The 15453-nt window shown below is 38.2% G+C and overlaps 2 protein-coding genes across 4 annotated transcripts in view; one reads left to right on the top strand and one right to left on the bottom strand.

The window, feature by feature from the left end:
• Positions 1–15453, top strand: part of cep68 (centrosomal protein 68) — a 47234-nt gene that overhangs the window by 29276 nt on the left and 2505 nt on the right. For 2 of the 3 annotated variants that reach the window (XM_052010876.1, XM_052010875.1), the window contains exon 7: positions 2225–3215. The exons of the other annotated variant lie outside the window; for it this stretch is intronic. In XM_052010876.1, coding sequence (XP_051866836.1) covers positions 2225–2248 — 24 coding nt within the window. In that variant the 3' untranslated portion in view covers positions 2249–3215. Of the gene's footprint in view, positions 1–2224; positions 3216–15453 lie in introns of those variants that run through there. 3 annotated transcript variants of the gene reach the window in all.
• The window catches only part of LOC127567801 (ras-related protein ORAB-1), a 32786-nt gene continuing 21258 nt past the window's right edge, over positions 3926–15453 (bottom strand). The window contains exons 3-6 of the mRNA XM_052010877.1: positions 9239–9334; positions 8760–8855; positions 7096–7227; positions 3926–5209 (exon numbers count right to left, since the gene is read on the bottom strand). Coding sequence (XP_051866837.1) covers positions 5012–5209; positions 7096–7227; positions 8760–8855; positions 9239–9334 — 522 coding nt within the window. The 3' untranslated portion in view covers positions 3926–5011. The remainder of the gene's footprint in view (positions 5210–7095; positions 7228–8759; positions 8856–9238; positions 9335–15453) is intronic.

The following is a 15453-nucleotide window of genomic DNA, read 5'->3' as shown; positions in this document are numbered from 1 at the left end:
CTCTAAAGATACGTTGATTTTTCATTTGCATTTACAATGCAAATAAATTCCTTTAGTGATTGACTTGTGTCTTTGGAAGCTCATGCAAAGAGTATGTTTGAGACTAAGAATCTTGGATCGAGAATCAGAAAATGTGGATAGGTTGCAAATGTTGAATGATGCACCTAATGAACTAATTGAATCAAATAGCCTTGAAGGGTTGTTTGGCCAGCTTCTACTCCAATTGTGCTGGTGACGAGAGTTTTTTCATGTAAAAAGTGAGCTGGATTTTCTCTTCAATGGCTCGTCCACATCAATGCTTGTATCATTTACTGAAAATAAGCTGGTGAATGGGTCAATCCAGTAATTTTGGTCCTAGGACACCTTGGTATTTTTTCTTTCATGGGGCACCGCTGAAGTATTTTATAGGAGTGCAGCCAAAGCAGCACTGAGATAGCTTTCCTTTGCCCAAAGCCAGAAAATGCTAGAAATAGTCAATGGGTTAGGCAAGTGGAAAGAGAAATGGTTAACAAAGACCTCTCAACAAACCTTTTGATGAAGGATGATTTGACCTTTTATGTTAACTCAAGCAGGCTCTATGGAAAGAAGCTGCTCCTGAGTGTTTCCAGCATTTTCTGTTTGTCTTTCATTTGATTTTCATCTTTTGTCTTGCTTCATGATGTGCATTGTCTCTGTTTCCTTTAGAAATCAAAGCCTCCAAATGAGTCACTATTGGTTTTGCATTATTATGCCAATAGTGTAATGATCTAAAGCAAATGAGTTCCAGTATCACAATGGCAGCTTGAGAATTTTTTATTTTGAGTATGTAGAAAAAGTCTCCTCCCCCATCCTGGGTTTAAAAAAAAGTTGAAACCTGTTTAATGTTCTCATAATAGCTGTATTTTAATTTAGTTTTGGGTTTACGAGATTTCACTTGGATATTTTCCTTCAGTACAAAATTTGCCACAAGGTGGTTGCTTCTGTAAATCCAGTCAAATGCTACCATGTTTGACCCTAAACTGAAATGGCCTGTAAGCTGGTTGTTACTTCCTTACTGTTTGTCATTACTGTATTATTTCTTTTCTCCCGTCCCTCTCCCCCATCTCATACAGAGAGAATCCCATTAGAAAACCCATGGTTAACTCTCCTGGTAGTGAGTTAAATCAGGCAGGATGAAGTGGAGATTTGAAATGTAGATTAACAGTACCGTGTCCTTTGAATGATCTTGCACTTACATTCTGTAAATGTGCAGTTCATTTGTGTGTGATGAGGAAAGGATATCCGGTTTGCCCAAAGAGGAAGTGGCACATTTCCATTGTGCAGACATCATGACTTCCAAATTAATGTTTAAGTGAAGCCACCAGCATGCTTCTTGGCAAATCCCCAAAGTAAAATGCATTTTAAATTTGATGCCAATGAATTTCCTTGGTTAAAAAAGAACTTTTGAGCGCTACGAATAATTTTCCCTTGCTTGCAAACGAATTCCATTAGAGGGCAGCATAGAGCAGGGAGCGAGTGAAAGTGTAATAAGTTACAAATTTATTCCACCTTCACTGAAAAGTTGCAGGTTATGAAAAGCTTTTTTTATATAGTTTCTCAGGACATTAAAGCATCTTACAGTAAGTGAAGTACTTTCCTGACGCATCAAAAAGATTGGTGATTAAAATTTCATTTTGAAGATCCTTCAGGATTTCAAACATTGAAAAAGCCTGAGTAAATTTACTTCCATTCTGAAACCAATGTAATACTATACAAACTGCTTCAATTCCACAGCAAAACATGACTTGGATCAAACCAAGTGATTTAACATTTCTAAACTTTAATTCAACAACATTGGGGATTCAGAATTTTTAATTTGAAGGTTTACTGAATAATTTACTACACATTTTTCTGGCTTCAGTGATGCTGTGTTTGAAATGGCAATCTAGCAAAGTCAGAGTATATGATTAACTTCATTAGAGCTAGTCTTCAACAGCTGTTGTGCTAGTGGAAAACAAGATGTTGAGATTAGTTTACTGACATTTCCTTTTGCTATTCATTTGATCATGTGAATTAATGTTTACTACTTTTAAAACCTCATTGGCAGTGTATTTATAGACATGCGTAGTTCATTTCAACCTCTGTTTTTACTTTCAATTGATGAATGTAATACTAGTCCCCCAGACTGATTTGAGGTCTTTAAATTACGACTTGTTTACAGGATATACATAATTTGCAGTGAGTCTGGCAAAATTTTGTTTTTCAGACTGAAGATTGCAAGTGGCTTTGAGGAACATCATGTCTGAAATCACATGAACTTAGATCATCCAAATTAAAATAGTGAGCAGTGAGATGTTGAAGCTCCTGATAATTCAAGTTTGAGAAATGTTTTGCATTTGTACATTCTTTTTTTTTGGGGGGGGGGGGGTAAAAAACATACCTGTGGAGTACATGGGCATATACTTACTGCAATTAACTTTCTCTTTTTAAAAAGCTCATAACTTTATGCAGTCAAGTGCTGTGTTTACTTTTAATGCTATAATAATTAAACTTCTGAACTGGTCAAATTCATGTTGACCAGAAGTGAATGGGATTTTTAAAAAATCATTGTATTTTAAACTTTTGAATTGTGGATAGACCAGCTCCTAATGGTAGCCAACGCCATGTACTATACCGAGTAAATTTCTAGATGGACAAATACAATGAGTTGAGATTCTAACAATCACTCCTTGCTACTGAATTTCTATATGACGCACTAAGTTGGAAGACTAATAACACACCACTCCCCATTTATTCCAAAAGCAATTTTCCATTGGAAACAAAAAGCAATCAACAGTAATTCTGATTTACATAGGTGTAGTTTAAAACCAGTTCTCTTCCTCCAGAATCCCATGGGAGATAGTTAAACAAGTGGAAGTGGCAAAGGCTTGCTGCCTGCCTTTGCTTCAAAAGAAGAAACAAATCTTTGGCATAGGTATCAGATCATCCTACTATGTTGTTTGATGTGATAACACCATCTTTCACCACAGTGGAAAGTGGTGAAAGTTTGTGCTAACTTTTGATATTTGCTCTTGTACAATTTTCTGCAGCATCTACATTTTCTGCATTTGTTACAGCACAATTTGCAACTTGATTACTGCAATTTTGCACTGTCATGCAGGTAATTTAAATGCTTTTTTATAATCAGAACTTGTGTATTGTGGTTCAATGTAACCTTTAACTTTGCAGTGCTGTTTATTAAAATGTTTTGTTTTTAATCCATTAGTCTAGTCTGAATAGATTTTAAAGGGAGAGAAAGTGCAAATGAATGCTTCCATCTTAAAAGAAATGAGGAAGAATTGAATGGAATTACATGAAGTTGATGTTCCTCGAGCTAGGTTTCTATAAGGCTTCAGCCATTTAGAACTGGAGAATAGTAAAGTTTTGACATTCTCTATGAAAGGGAGCTGTTGCAGAGTGTATTCAAGTAAAGGTTCACAGATATTTACCCATCAAATGAATCAGAACGAGATTAGTACAGAAAAGTACTAGAGCAGTTCATATTCCCGAAGAATGGTAGAGCTTAGTTGAGAGGCCAAATAGTTTGCTATTCTGGTAATGATTTGGCTCCTAATCCCCAAAATACAGTTTAACCTGGACTTGGGCAGGTACAAACTTAACATTTAATTTTTAGCCACAGGGATTGTGAAAATGGTTCACTGCAAAATAGGATGTATTAAGAGTAAAGTGGGCACCTTTTAGTAAGTGCCCTAACAGATCTTGATCTCAATGGAGTAAGGGAGTTATCCCCACTATTAAGGGAACAAAGTTGCAGTTAAAGGATGGTTCTTTTTAACCAGCTTCCATGTATTTTTATCATTTAAAATGTTCCTGACTGCAAATCAAAGTAGAAAATGTATGGAATCAAAGATGAACATCTACCAAAGTTTACAATGAACACTTACAAAATAAATCAAGAAATATGGAGGAAAGTGCCATTAAGCATTTTATTTAGAATGAGTAAAAATAAATTTGAATTAAATCAACCTTCACCATGCTTAAAATATTTTAAATTATATGGGTCCCTAGACTAGTTCTAAAATGAAATGGTTAGCATGCCTGATACAGTAACTTACGAAACTTCCTGCAGAAAACCACCTAGTATCCAGATGTACAGTTTCCAAAATTCCACAAAAATAAATGAAATTCAATTGTAGAAATGTGGTCTATTGGAGCACCTGGTCAATGAGCAAATGTCCCTATGCTCACATGTGCTGTTTATAAATACAAGCCATTTTCCCAAGGCAAATGGGAATCATAACCAGTGATCTGCATACTGAAAACTGTCATCCACAACCAAAAATCTAGTGAGATACAAATGATATGCAGAATAAATTAAGACAGTTAAAGCTCTGCAGCAATTTAGCCCATTCTGTCTTGCAGACCTTGAAGCTTTGTGGACCATTCTATGCCACCACATTAGTTCTAAATTAAGTATAAGTACAATATTATTAAACATTTCAGTTGTTTAATGTTATACATGTGCAACAAATTACAATATCCTGCAGCCACAAGTTATATGCAGAGAATATGAAGGTAATGCAGTGTAATTTTTGTATCTCTACAGAAAGTACTAGCAAAAATCAGATCTGACATAACATTACTAAATTTTATTAATGGCAATGAATAAGACAAAACACTGTGCTGCTTGATGAGTAATGGCTAAACTTCATCTTCAGAGATCCATCCAATGCTGACATTTAAAACATGCCATTATAAACAAAATCATTTTTATAATATAAACCAACTGCATGAAAATCTGCTAACATGAGATTTATGCACATTATTAATGACCTGCACACTTTAAAGTTTAAAACAGTTCTGAAAATGAAGTTAGACTTGAGTTGGAAATCCCAGCCAATACTGGCTTCTCAGTGCCTGATTGTGTGTCTGAAAGGGAGCAGGGAAGAGGAAAGGGGGCAAGTCTGCAGTAGTGTGGCTACGTACAGTACAATTCAGGCAACATTTCTTACTTTTGGGCCTTTTAAATCAAATTTGGAGATTGTGAAAATTCTTAGCAGCAACCCCCACTAGACGACTTCACTGGCGTGCTTTGGATATTTACATTCGACTTTTCAGAACCACCAGATGTAGCTCCAGGACCCATTCGTTTTTTAATCTCAGCAGCCATTGTCATGAAGGCTTGTTCTACATTTGTTGCATTCTTTGCACTGGTTTCCAAAAATGGGATCCCAAGGGAATCTGCAAATTCCTGTTAACCAAAGGAAAAGGTCCATAAATTTACTAAGCATGCATCCTTTCAGAGTATCTGTAAGAATGTTTTTAGCTACAAAACAGCCAGATTTTAATTTTGCATTTCTAAGACATATGTACACACAACCATGAGATTCAACTTCACAATATAAATCTACTCCAGTTGATAATACCAAACTATGACACTGTTCCTTTTGTGAGCTACTGCAATGTACTAACATGGCTATTTCATAAATCATGCCTTGTTGTTTATGCTTGATGGGGGGGAGTGGATGTACAACTACTTGCTTCGATAGTGCATCATTTGCCAAATAAAGAGTTAAAACAGTGCTTTCAATGCAATAAAACATCCCATGCACAGGGCTTTAACCAATCTTGATATTTGAGTTATTAGAGGACTACCTCAGGTGAACAAAAGTTGGTTGAAGGCAAGTTCAAATGAACAGTCTGAAGTACCGAGGTGGAGAGCTAGTGTGGTTTGAGGGAATGCAAATGGAGAAGCAATTAAAATCATTTGTGGAGGCCAGAAAGGTGAAGCACAGATCTGGAAAGGTTTAGACTGGAAAAGTCTGAGGAAGACAACAAAGCTGGGGGAGGGGGTGTGTCTGTGAAATTTCTGCATCTGAGGCATTAGTAGGCTGAGACATGATGTGGAGACAGGATAGTTGAATGGTACTGACTGCAAGTTAATATATGACAGAGTTTTGGATGAATTCAAATTTTTTTTAAACTGGACTGTTCCCTGTTCCATTCAACTCATGACAGACTAAATCAGAAGGAACCATAATTAAACTACTGGAATCAAACTTCTGTATTTATAGCTGTTCAGAATCACTTGTGTACTTGACTATATTTACACACATCTATTCATTCAGAAGATTTTTGCAAGGGGGGGAAATAATAAACACTTATTTCAGTTTGAGAGCATAGCATTTTTCCCCCAATCAAATTAAGTGTAATGTACATTTAAAGTTTCCAACGGATATTTTCTACATTTTAAAAGATTCATGTTTCTCTTGCCTAAAAATAAGGCAATTTTACCAGTTCCAGTAACAATAAAAATATTTGTTTCACTAAGTAACTTATAACAAAAGACAGTATTTTCACAATTTGGAATTAATCTATTTGTTATAGAGATGAAGAAATGGCTCCTTTGATTCATATAACATTCAAGGCCCAGAGGACAGGTAGCACTGTAAATTATCTGCAAGTCTTCATTCCCGCTGAGTTGAAAGAGCACAATAGGCCAAAAGGAAAATAGAACAGTCATCTAGCCAGGCTGTCAATGTGTGAAAAGAGTCATGGTCATACAGTACAGAAACATGCCCATTGAGAACACAATGACCAGCACCCATTTATGCTAATCCTACAGTTATCCCATTTTATTCTCACCACATTCCTATCAGCTCATGAGATTCCACCACTATCCTACACACTAGGAGGAATTTATATTGAGACCAATAAGCCTATCAATCAGCACATCTTTGGATGCAGGAGGAAACCCACATAGACACAGGGAGACCTGCAAACCCCACATGAACATCAGACGAGGTCATCAGTGAACCCAAGTTGCCATATCTCACTAACTTCAAAAAAAGCCAATGTTACCCAATTTGCATTTAAATTTAACACTGGGCTGCATTTAATTCTGCACCTCAAGGTCCATAGTGGAAAAAGACAATTTTTAGGGGAGTACATTTACGTTTTCAGACATTCAAGATAGATTTTAAGGTAAAGTTGCAGCTTGCGAATTCTCCGTTTTATTTGTTTGCCTTTTACATTCATTTCTTCAATATATTTACATACGCAATGCTGTAATCAATATAAAAATGCAACGTTGGTTTTACAATCTAGCATGTTAGAGATTGACTTTACACAACATACCTTTGCTGTTGTATAATCCACCACCTTCTTTGTTGTCAGATCACATTTGTTTCCTACCAATAACTTGTTAACATTTTCACTGGCATAACGATCTATTTCCTGAAGCCATTGTTTTACATTGTTAAAAGACTCCTGAAAGAAAGGAAACAAGATAATGAAACTGCAACATTCACTCTTGGGCACAATGCACCCCGTCAGCTCTCTCGGGTAATCACAGAAGATACCGTGGCTCTATTCTGAACAGCAGAGTTGCTGTATTCTGGTTAAGATTTCTCCAAGCAGAATGACTAAAAACAAGTTATCAAATTGTTAGCCGTGGAGTTTGCTGTACACAAAGTGCTGCTGCACTTCCCTCAAAACAAGTCCACGTGGAGTACACAAGGGCTACAAGAGAGCAAACAAAATCTATTTTAAAGAAAATTATGAATGCTTAAGTAATCTGTTTTAGCGAAAAGGAATGCTGCACCTCCCATTTTTCCTTCAGATCCAGAAGATTAAGATGCATGTGATCCACAGTGACTTGGTAGTTTGGATTCAGAATTGGCTTGTCCATAGAAGACAGAGGGTAGTGGTGGAAGGGTGTTATTCTGGCTGGTAGATGGATGGGTTAGTAAGTTTGCAGATGACACAAGGATTAGTGGAGTTGTGGACAGTGTAGAGACAGACACATGAATACGCAGGGAATGGAGGGATGTGGATCACTTTAAGGCAGAAGAGATTGTTTAATTTAGCAATAGACATCGTGGGATGAAGGGATCATTCCTGTACTGTACTACGTTCATTTGTATCATGAGATCTTTAACAATCACATTTATTTCATCTGAAAAAGTACCACCTCAGACAAAAGAGTGTTTAAATCTTCAACTACATTATACTCAATTCCTCAGTTAGAATTTAAACTACAACATCAACTCGGGTTGAAAATAAACTATCAACTGGGCCAAGCTGATGTTTCTTCCTGTAGCGGTTCTCAAATAGGAAGTGGATGTCTGTCCATTAAAGCCTCAAATCTTCTGGAAGTTGGGCTTCATTCATGACTACTGGTGATTCAAATAAGAAACATTAAAACTATACATATCTGGAATAATAACTTCGCCAATGTTCATTTGTAGAACTCACCAATTTATCATCTGACTCCAAGATTGTTTGCTCCAATTATAACACTGATTTTGCAGGGGTTTTTCTATTTACCACAATGAAACAATGAAGTTATACTATTCTACAATTGTATTGTTAATTATTCTAACAAATTATCAATAGCAATTATAAGACTTAGATTAGCACAGATGTTCCATATCAATTTTTTTACAACTTTGAGTAATACATTTAGACTTGGAAACTATGCTAATTTGTCAATTTCTAATCTTGCTCCATTGCCCCATTGTCTTAGAACTCCTAGTTCAACCTACGCTCTAAAAATCCATAAGAACCAAAAGATAATAAAAATTGACTTAAATTCTTAAATTTTGAGGAGTACAGCAGTTAAAATTCAGCAACAGAATAATCACAATCTAAATTAGGCAATTATATTGGGAGGGTGGTGAAAGAGAGATGGGATATGTATCCATTTCTAGATAAATTCAACTTAAAGCGCCAAAACAGATGTGTAACTGTATCTGTCACCTTAATTATTTTTGTTCTTTCAACCATTAGTTACACCGTACCTGGTCTGTAACATCATACACAACTATGATGCCATGTGCCCCTCTGTAGTAACTGGACGTGATTGTTCGAAACCGCTCCTGACCAGCTGTGTCCCACTAGAGGCAAGAAAAAAAAATTCCCTTCAACTTTCGGTAGTGGGTTGTACACTATACAAATTGCAATAAAATTGTTTCAAAACAACCAGTCTATAACAAGAACAAGAACAATTGAGTTTACTTTTTGTATCGTTTGCCATCTTTCAGTTCAATTCTCAGATCTTGCATCATTTCACTAGCTGTGGGAGCTAAAACTTGTAGGCCTACATTTCTAAAGGTTTGCATGTTCAAACAAATGTTTATGTTGTTCAATTTACATGGAAGCAAATTTCCAAATTATTTTCATAAAGATAATAAAACAATGAAGCACAGGCATCTTGGAAATTTCTAGTCTTTTAATTTATGCTCAAGTGTTTGAATGCCCCAATAGTAGAACTACTTACAATTTGAAGTTTGATGGTCTTGCCGTCTAACTCTATTGTTCTGATTTTAAAGTCCACACCAATTGTACTGATATAACTTTCCGTATATGTATCATCCTGTAAGTGAACACAATACAAAACTATTGCAATTTTAAGCACAGTGCTACCAGAATACAACAATTTACTTTTGATATCTCCATTCAGCCATTACATTTATTCTGCACTTTTGAGATTTTGTGCTTTTCTCCATTTTCTAAACTCAGAAATTTTTATAGTCTAATTTTCATTTCTCTAAATGTGTAATAACAAGCACTTGGACACTCTGTGAATATTCAACAGCAATAAGTTTTGCCTGGTATAGGTCAGTGAATACTGAGAAATAACACACAAATAACAAACATTTTATATATTTTTGGTAAAAAAGGTTTTAGTACTGTTAATTTTGAAAGGAACAATTTTGTATCTTTCTTCTTTGATGTTCATATTTAGTTGTACTCCCCTGAAATTTACAATGAAATAATTTTTTATAGACAGATAAATAACTAGTCAAGAATTGAGATTAAAGCTCACTCTCAAGTTACAATCAAAGTGCTACTTATGACTAAACAAGCAAAAATGTTCCTATACTTATGTTGAAAAGAGAGTTAATAATCACATGTAAATAAGATACAAACAAGCACTACATATCATTCAACTCTGACGAAGTTCCCGAAGACTGAAAGGTGGCTAATATTGTACTGTCATTTAAAGTAACAAGGACAAGCCATGAAACTACAGGCCAGTCAGCCTGATGCCAGTAGTGGGGAAGTTACTGGAGGGAATTCTGAAGGACAGCATCTACCAGCATTTGGATAGACAGAGTCTCATTAGGAGGAGTCAGCATGGCTTTGAGAGTGGAAAGTCATGCCTGACGAACCTGTTAGAGCTTTTTTTTTTGAAGAGGTAACCAAAAACGTGGATGAGGGTAAGGCAGTGGATGTTGTCTTTTTGGACTTTAGCAAGGCCTTCGACAAGGTCCTGCATGGCAGGCTGGTCCGGAAGGTTAGGTCCCATGGAATCCAGGGAGAGTGAGTTAGGTGGATTCAAAATTGGCTCAGAGGAGGAAGCAGAGGGTGGTGGTTGAAGGTTGTTTCTCAGAATGGAAGCCAGTAACTAGTGGTGAGCCACAGAGGTCAGTGTTGGGACCCTTGTTATTCATTATTTATATAAATGATTTGGAATGTAAAGGCTTAAGCTTGCAGATGACATGAAATTAGGAGGTGTTGTTAATAGTGAGGAAAATCATGGATTACCGGGGGGGGGGTGGTCTTGGTCAGTTAGGGAAGTGGGCTGAGGAGTGGAAAATGGATTTCAGTGCAGGTAAGTGTGAGGTGATGCATTTTGGAAAGTCAAACCAGCATAGGACTTGTACTATGAATGGTAGGGGACTAGGGAGTACAAGTGCATAGTTTATTGAAAGTGGCATCACAGGTAGACAGAGTGGTGAAAGAAGCTTTTAATACGCTGACCTTCATCAGTCAGAGCATTGAGTATAGGAGTTAGGACATTACGTTGTAGTCATACAAGCCATTGGTGAGGCCGTACTTGGGAGTACTGAGTATCCTATTATAGGAAAGATGTGGTTAAACTGGAAAGAGTGCAGAAAAGATTTACAAAGATGTTGCCAGGACTAGAGGGCCTGAGTTACACAGAGAGGTTGGCCAGGCTAGGTCTTTATTCCTTGGAGCATAGGAGAATGAGGGGTTTATAGAGGTTTATAAAATGAGGGGCATAGATAAGGTGAATGGTAGCAGTCTTTTCCTCAGGGTAGGGGAGTCCAAAACCGGAGGAGGGGGGCATAGATTTGGGGTGAGCAGGGAAAGATTTTTTTGAGTATATGGGACGAGCTGACAGAGGAACAGATTGAAGCAGGTACAATAGTATAATTTAAGAAGCACTTGGATAGGTACATGCAGGGGCAGGGCCTAGAGGGATATAGGCCGAATGCAGGAAATTGGGACTAGACGGGTGGGCACCATGGTCGGTTGGGCCAATGGCATAGATTGGTTGGGCCAGAGGGCCTGTATCCATGACTCTATAACTGAATTTGTAAAACCACCGTCACATACAGTACTATATACTACAAACACACAGCCACCGAGAGCTTTTGCTTTTCTACTGCTTCAAGTTTCTACAGCTGACTGCAGAGCCAGCACAATAGCAAGCTTCACCAGAATACTACAAGACCAATAGGCCGGGGTTGGGGTTAAAATGTGGAGGGAGAAAGAACGTACATTGGAGAAGAGGGGGCTCAAAGTTACAAATTTCAGCTTATACGCAACTACCTGTTGAATTAGACCTACATTACAGAAGCACGAGTTCTAACTGTTCATACATTTGAAAACAGGCCATTAAAGGAGAGAGAGAGCTGTTTCCACAAGCCAAGATAAGTAGTGCAGATATCTTTGGCTGTACACCTTAGCAACAAGATTAGGAGCCAACTTTGGTCATGCCTGATATAATTTACCACTTTTTGGCATTTAATTCAATTGCACACACCATTTTGGAACTTTAAGGTATATCTGAATACTGCTTTCTAAATTAATTCAGGAAACTATATTCTGTAAGTAATGTTCATCAATTGACATCTTAAGTGTTGGATTACAGTAGAAATTTATCTCAACCTATTTTGCAGATACAGGATCTTTTCCCCATCTGTCAGTTGGCTTTATTCAAACAAACTGGCTGAAGTCAGCCTGTGTTGGTGGGGATCTCTGGCTGAACGTGGCTGTGAATGTCTTTAACACGCAAATGCTAGGCCCTGCCATCACTATGGATAGAAATGCCCTCGTAGCCTTCTACTCTTCCTGCTAGCTGTTTTCCAGCATTCACCACTAGGTGTGGCAGGCCTGCACAGAGCTCTGTCCTGATCCACCGGTTGTGGGATCACTTTGCTGTTTTTGCTGCTTAGTTCTGTGTATTAGTGCTGCTCTTGGCATGTCCTTCTGTTCTCTGATCCCTGAGCTTAGAGTGAGGCATATGCTGGACCATGAGGTTAAAGATTATGGTACACTTCAGCTTCTGCTGATGACCCATAATACCTGATGAATGCTCAGTTTTGAACTGACAGATCTGTTCAGAGTTTATCTTGTTTAACACTGTGGCCATGTCACACAACACAACGGAGGATGTCCTCATTGCAAAGATGGGATTGTCTCCACAATGACTGAGTACTCTTACCAATGCTGTCATAAACAAATGAATCTGCAACAAGGAAACTGGTGAGGACAAGGTCAAATACATATTCCTTTGGGTTGGTTCATTCACCACCTGCTACAGATGCAGTCTGACACCCATGTTCTTCAAGACTCGTCCAGCTCAGTCACTGATCATGCTATCAAGCCTCTCTCTATGATGGATACTGACGTCCCTCAGCAGAGAACATTGTGCCCTTGCTGCTTTCAGTGCTTCTCCCAGTTGTGGTTTGAAGTGGAGGAACACTAGTTCAGCAACTGAGGGAGGATGGTTGGTAGTCATCAGGACATTGTCCATCAGGACCTTGTCCATCATTGACCTTATCCTGTGAGACTTAATGGGGGCTTGAATCAATGTTGAGGCTCCAAGTGTACTTTCATCTCCATGCATATTACTATAACACCACCTCTGGTGAGTCTGCCCTTCCAGTGTCTGTAAGATATGACTGAGTACTCAACTAATACAGTGGCATGCAAAAGTTTGGGCACCCCGGTCAAAATTTTTGTTACTGTGAATAGTTAAGTTAGTAGAAGATGAACTGATCTCCAAAAGTCGTAAAGTTAAAGATGAAGCATTCCTTTCAACATTTTAAGCAAGATTACTATTATTTTTGTTTTGTACAATTTTTAGAGTGAAAAGAAGGAGCACCATGCAAAAGTTTGGGCACCCCAAGAGATCTGAGTTCTCAGATAACTTTTACCAAGGTCTCAGACCTTCATTAGCTTGTTAGGGTTATGGCTTGTTCACAGTCATCGTTAGGAAAGGCCAGGTGATGCAAATTTCAAAGCTTTATAAATACCCTGACTCCTCAAACCTTGTTCCAACAATCAGCAGCCATGGGCTCCTCTAAGCAGCTGCCTAGCACTCTGAAAATTAAAATAAATGATGCCCACAAAGCAGAAGGCTATAAGAAGATAGCAAAGCGTTTTCGGGTAGCCGTTTCCTCAGTTCGTAATGTAATTAAGAAATGGCAGTTAACAGGAACGGTGGAGGTCAAGTTGAGGTCTGGAAGACCAAGAAAACTTTCCGAGAAAACTGCTCATAGAATTGCTACAAAGGCAAATCAAAACCCCCGTTTGACTGCAAAAGACCTTCAGGAATATTTAGCAGACTCTGGAGTGGTGGTGCACTGTTCTACTGTGCAGCAACACCTGCACAAATATGACCTTCACGGAAGAGTCATCAGAAGAAAACCTTTCCTACGTCCTCACCACAAAATTCAGTGTCAGAGGTTTGCAAAGGAACATCTAAACAAGCCTGATGCATTTTGGAAACAAGTCCTGTGGAATGATGGAGTTAAAATAGAACTTTTTGGCCGCAATGAGCAGAGGTATGTTTGGAGAAAAAAGAGCGCAGAATTTCATGAAAAGAACACCTCTCCAACTGTTAAGCACAGGGGTGGATCGATCATGCTTTGGGCTTGTGTTGCAGCCAGTGGCACGGGGAACATTTCACTGGTAGAGGGAAGAATGAATTCAATTAACTACCAGCAAATTCTGGAAGCAAACATCACACCGTCTAAAAAAGCTGGAGATGTAAAGAGGATGGCTTCTACAACAGGATAATGATCCTAAACACACCTCAAAATCCACAATGGACTACCTCAAGAGGCACAAGCTGAAGGTTTTGCCATGGCCCTCATAGTCCCCCGACCTAAACATCATCAAAAATCTGTGGATAGACCTCAAAAGAGCAATGCATGCCAGACGGCCTAAGAATCTCACAGAACTAGAAGCCTTTTGCAAGGAAGAATGGGCAAAAATCCCCCAAACAAGCATTGAAGGACCCTTAGCTAGCTACAGGAAGCATTTACAAGCTGTGATACTTGCCAAAGGGGGTGTTACTAAGTACTGACCATGCAGGGTGCCCAAACTTTTGCTTCGGGTCCTTTTCCTTTTTGTTGTTTTGAAACTAAAAGATGGAAATAAAAAAGTAATCTTGCTTAAAATATTAAAGAAATGTGTCATCTTTAACTTTATGCCTTTTGGAAGTGAGGTCATCTTTTACTCGCTTAGCTATTCACAGTAACAAAAATTTTGACTAGGGGTGCCCAAATTGTTGCATGCCACTGTATATAGGACCACTCTCCCAATTTAGATACCCATGAAGGTGGCTTTGGAAAGTTGTCTGGTCTGGGAGCAACTCTACGGTATCTGGATTTGGTCCTAGGTCAAATCCCAGCCTTGTCCTTTGTTTTAACATGGTAGTTATGATACAACTGAATGGCTCGCTAGGTTATTTCAGGGGACAGTTAAGCACTACCATTTAGGTCTAAATTCACATACAGGACAAACCACGATGGCAGATTTCTTCCTCTGAAGGACATTTGTGAACCAGATGGATTTTTAATGACACCTCCATCATTTTTCCAAATTCCATATTAACAATTGAATTTAATTCTATTGCTGCTGTGGCATTTCAATTCACTTCTCTGCATCCCTTCTCTTGGCTATTAGTATTGTAAGTTAACCATTGTGCCTCTACTACATCCAAATTTTTTGGCCATTTAACAGGCGATGGAAAGAGAGCCGAGTAACCTACCTTCGCATTCAATAGCATTTCCTTCACTGAGTACTCCACCATCAATATGCTTGAGGGTCACCATTGAATAGAAACTCAACCGGACAAGCTATATAAATAGTAAGGCTCCAAGTACAGATCAAAGGCTAGATATACTGCAGTGAGTGACGCCCTAAAGTTTCAGGTAGCTTCTTTTATCCTTCTAATATTCAGCTGGGTTCAACTGCTATAGGTTATTCCTCTGTAATATTAACTAAGTTTTTCCTCTCTCTTACTGACACTTCCCGATCTGCTAGGATTTCAGAGTCAGAGAAAGATACAGCAAGGAAATAGACCCTTCAGTCACTGTCTGCAACCATCAATCAGCCACATTAATCCCATTTTATTTTCTCCACATTCCCATCAACTACCCCAATTCTACACTTAGCTATCCAAAAGGGGCAACTTACAGTGGCCAATTAACCTACTAACGAGCACGTCTT

Source organism: Pristis pectinata, chromosome 3, assembly GCF_009764475.1.
Source record: "Pristis pectinata isolate sPriPec2 chromosome 3, sPriPec2.1.pri, whole genome shotgun sequence".
In the NCBI taxonomy this organism is placed as follows: domain Eukaryota; kingdom Metazoa; phylum Chordata; class Chondrichthyes; order Rhinopristiformes; family Pristidae; genus Pristis; species Pristis pectinata.
Note: the sequence above shows the minus strand (reverse complement) of the source record. Positions and strands in the feature narration are given on the sequence as shown.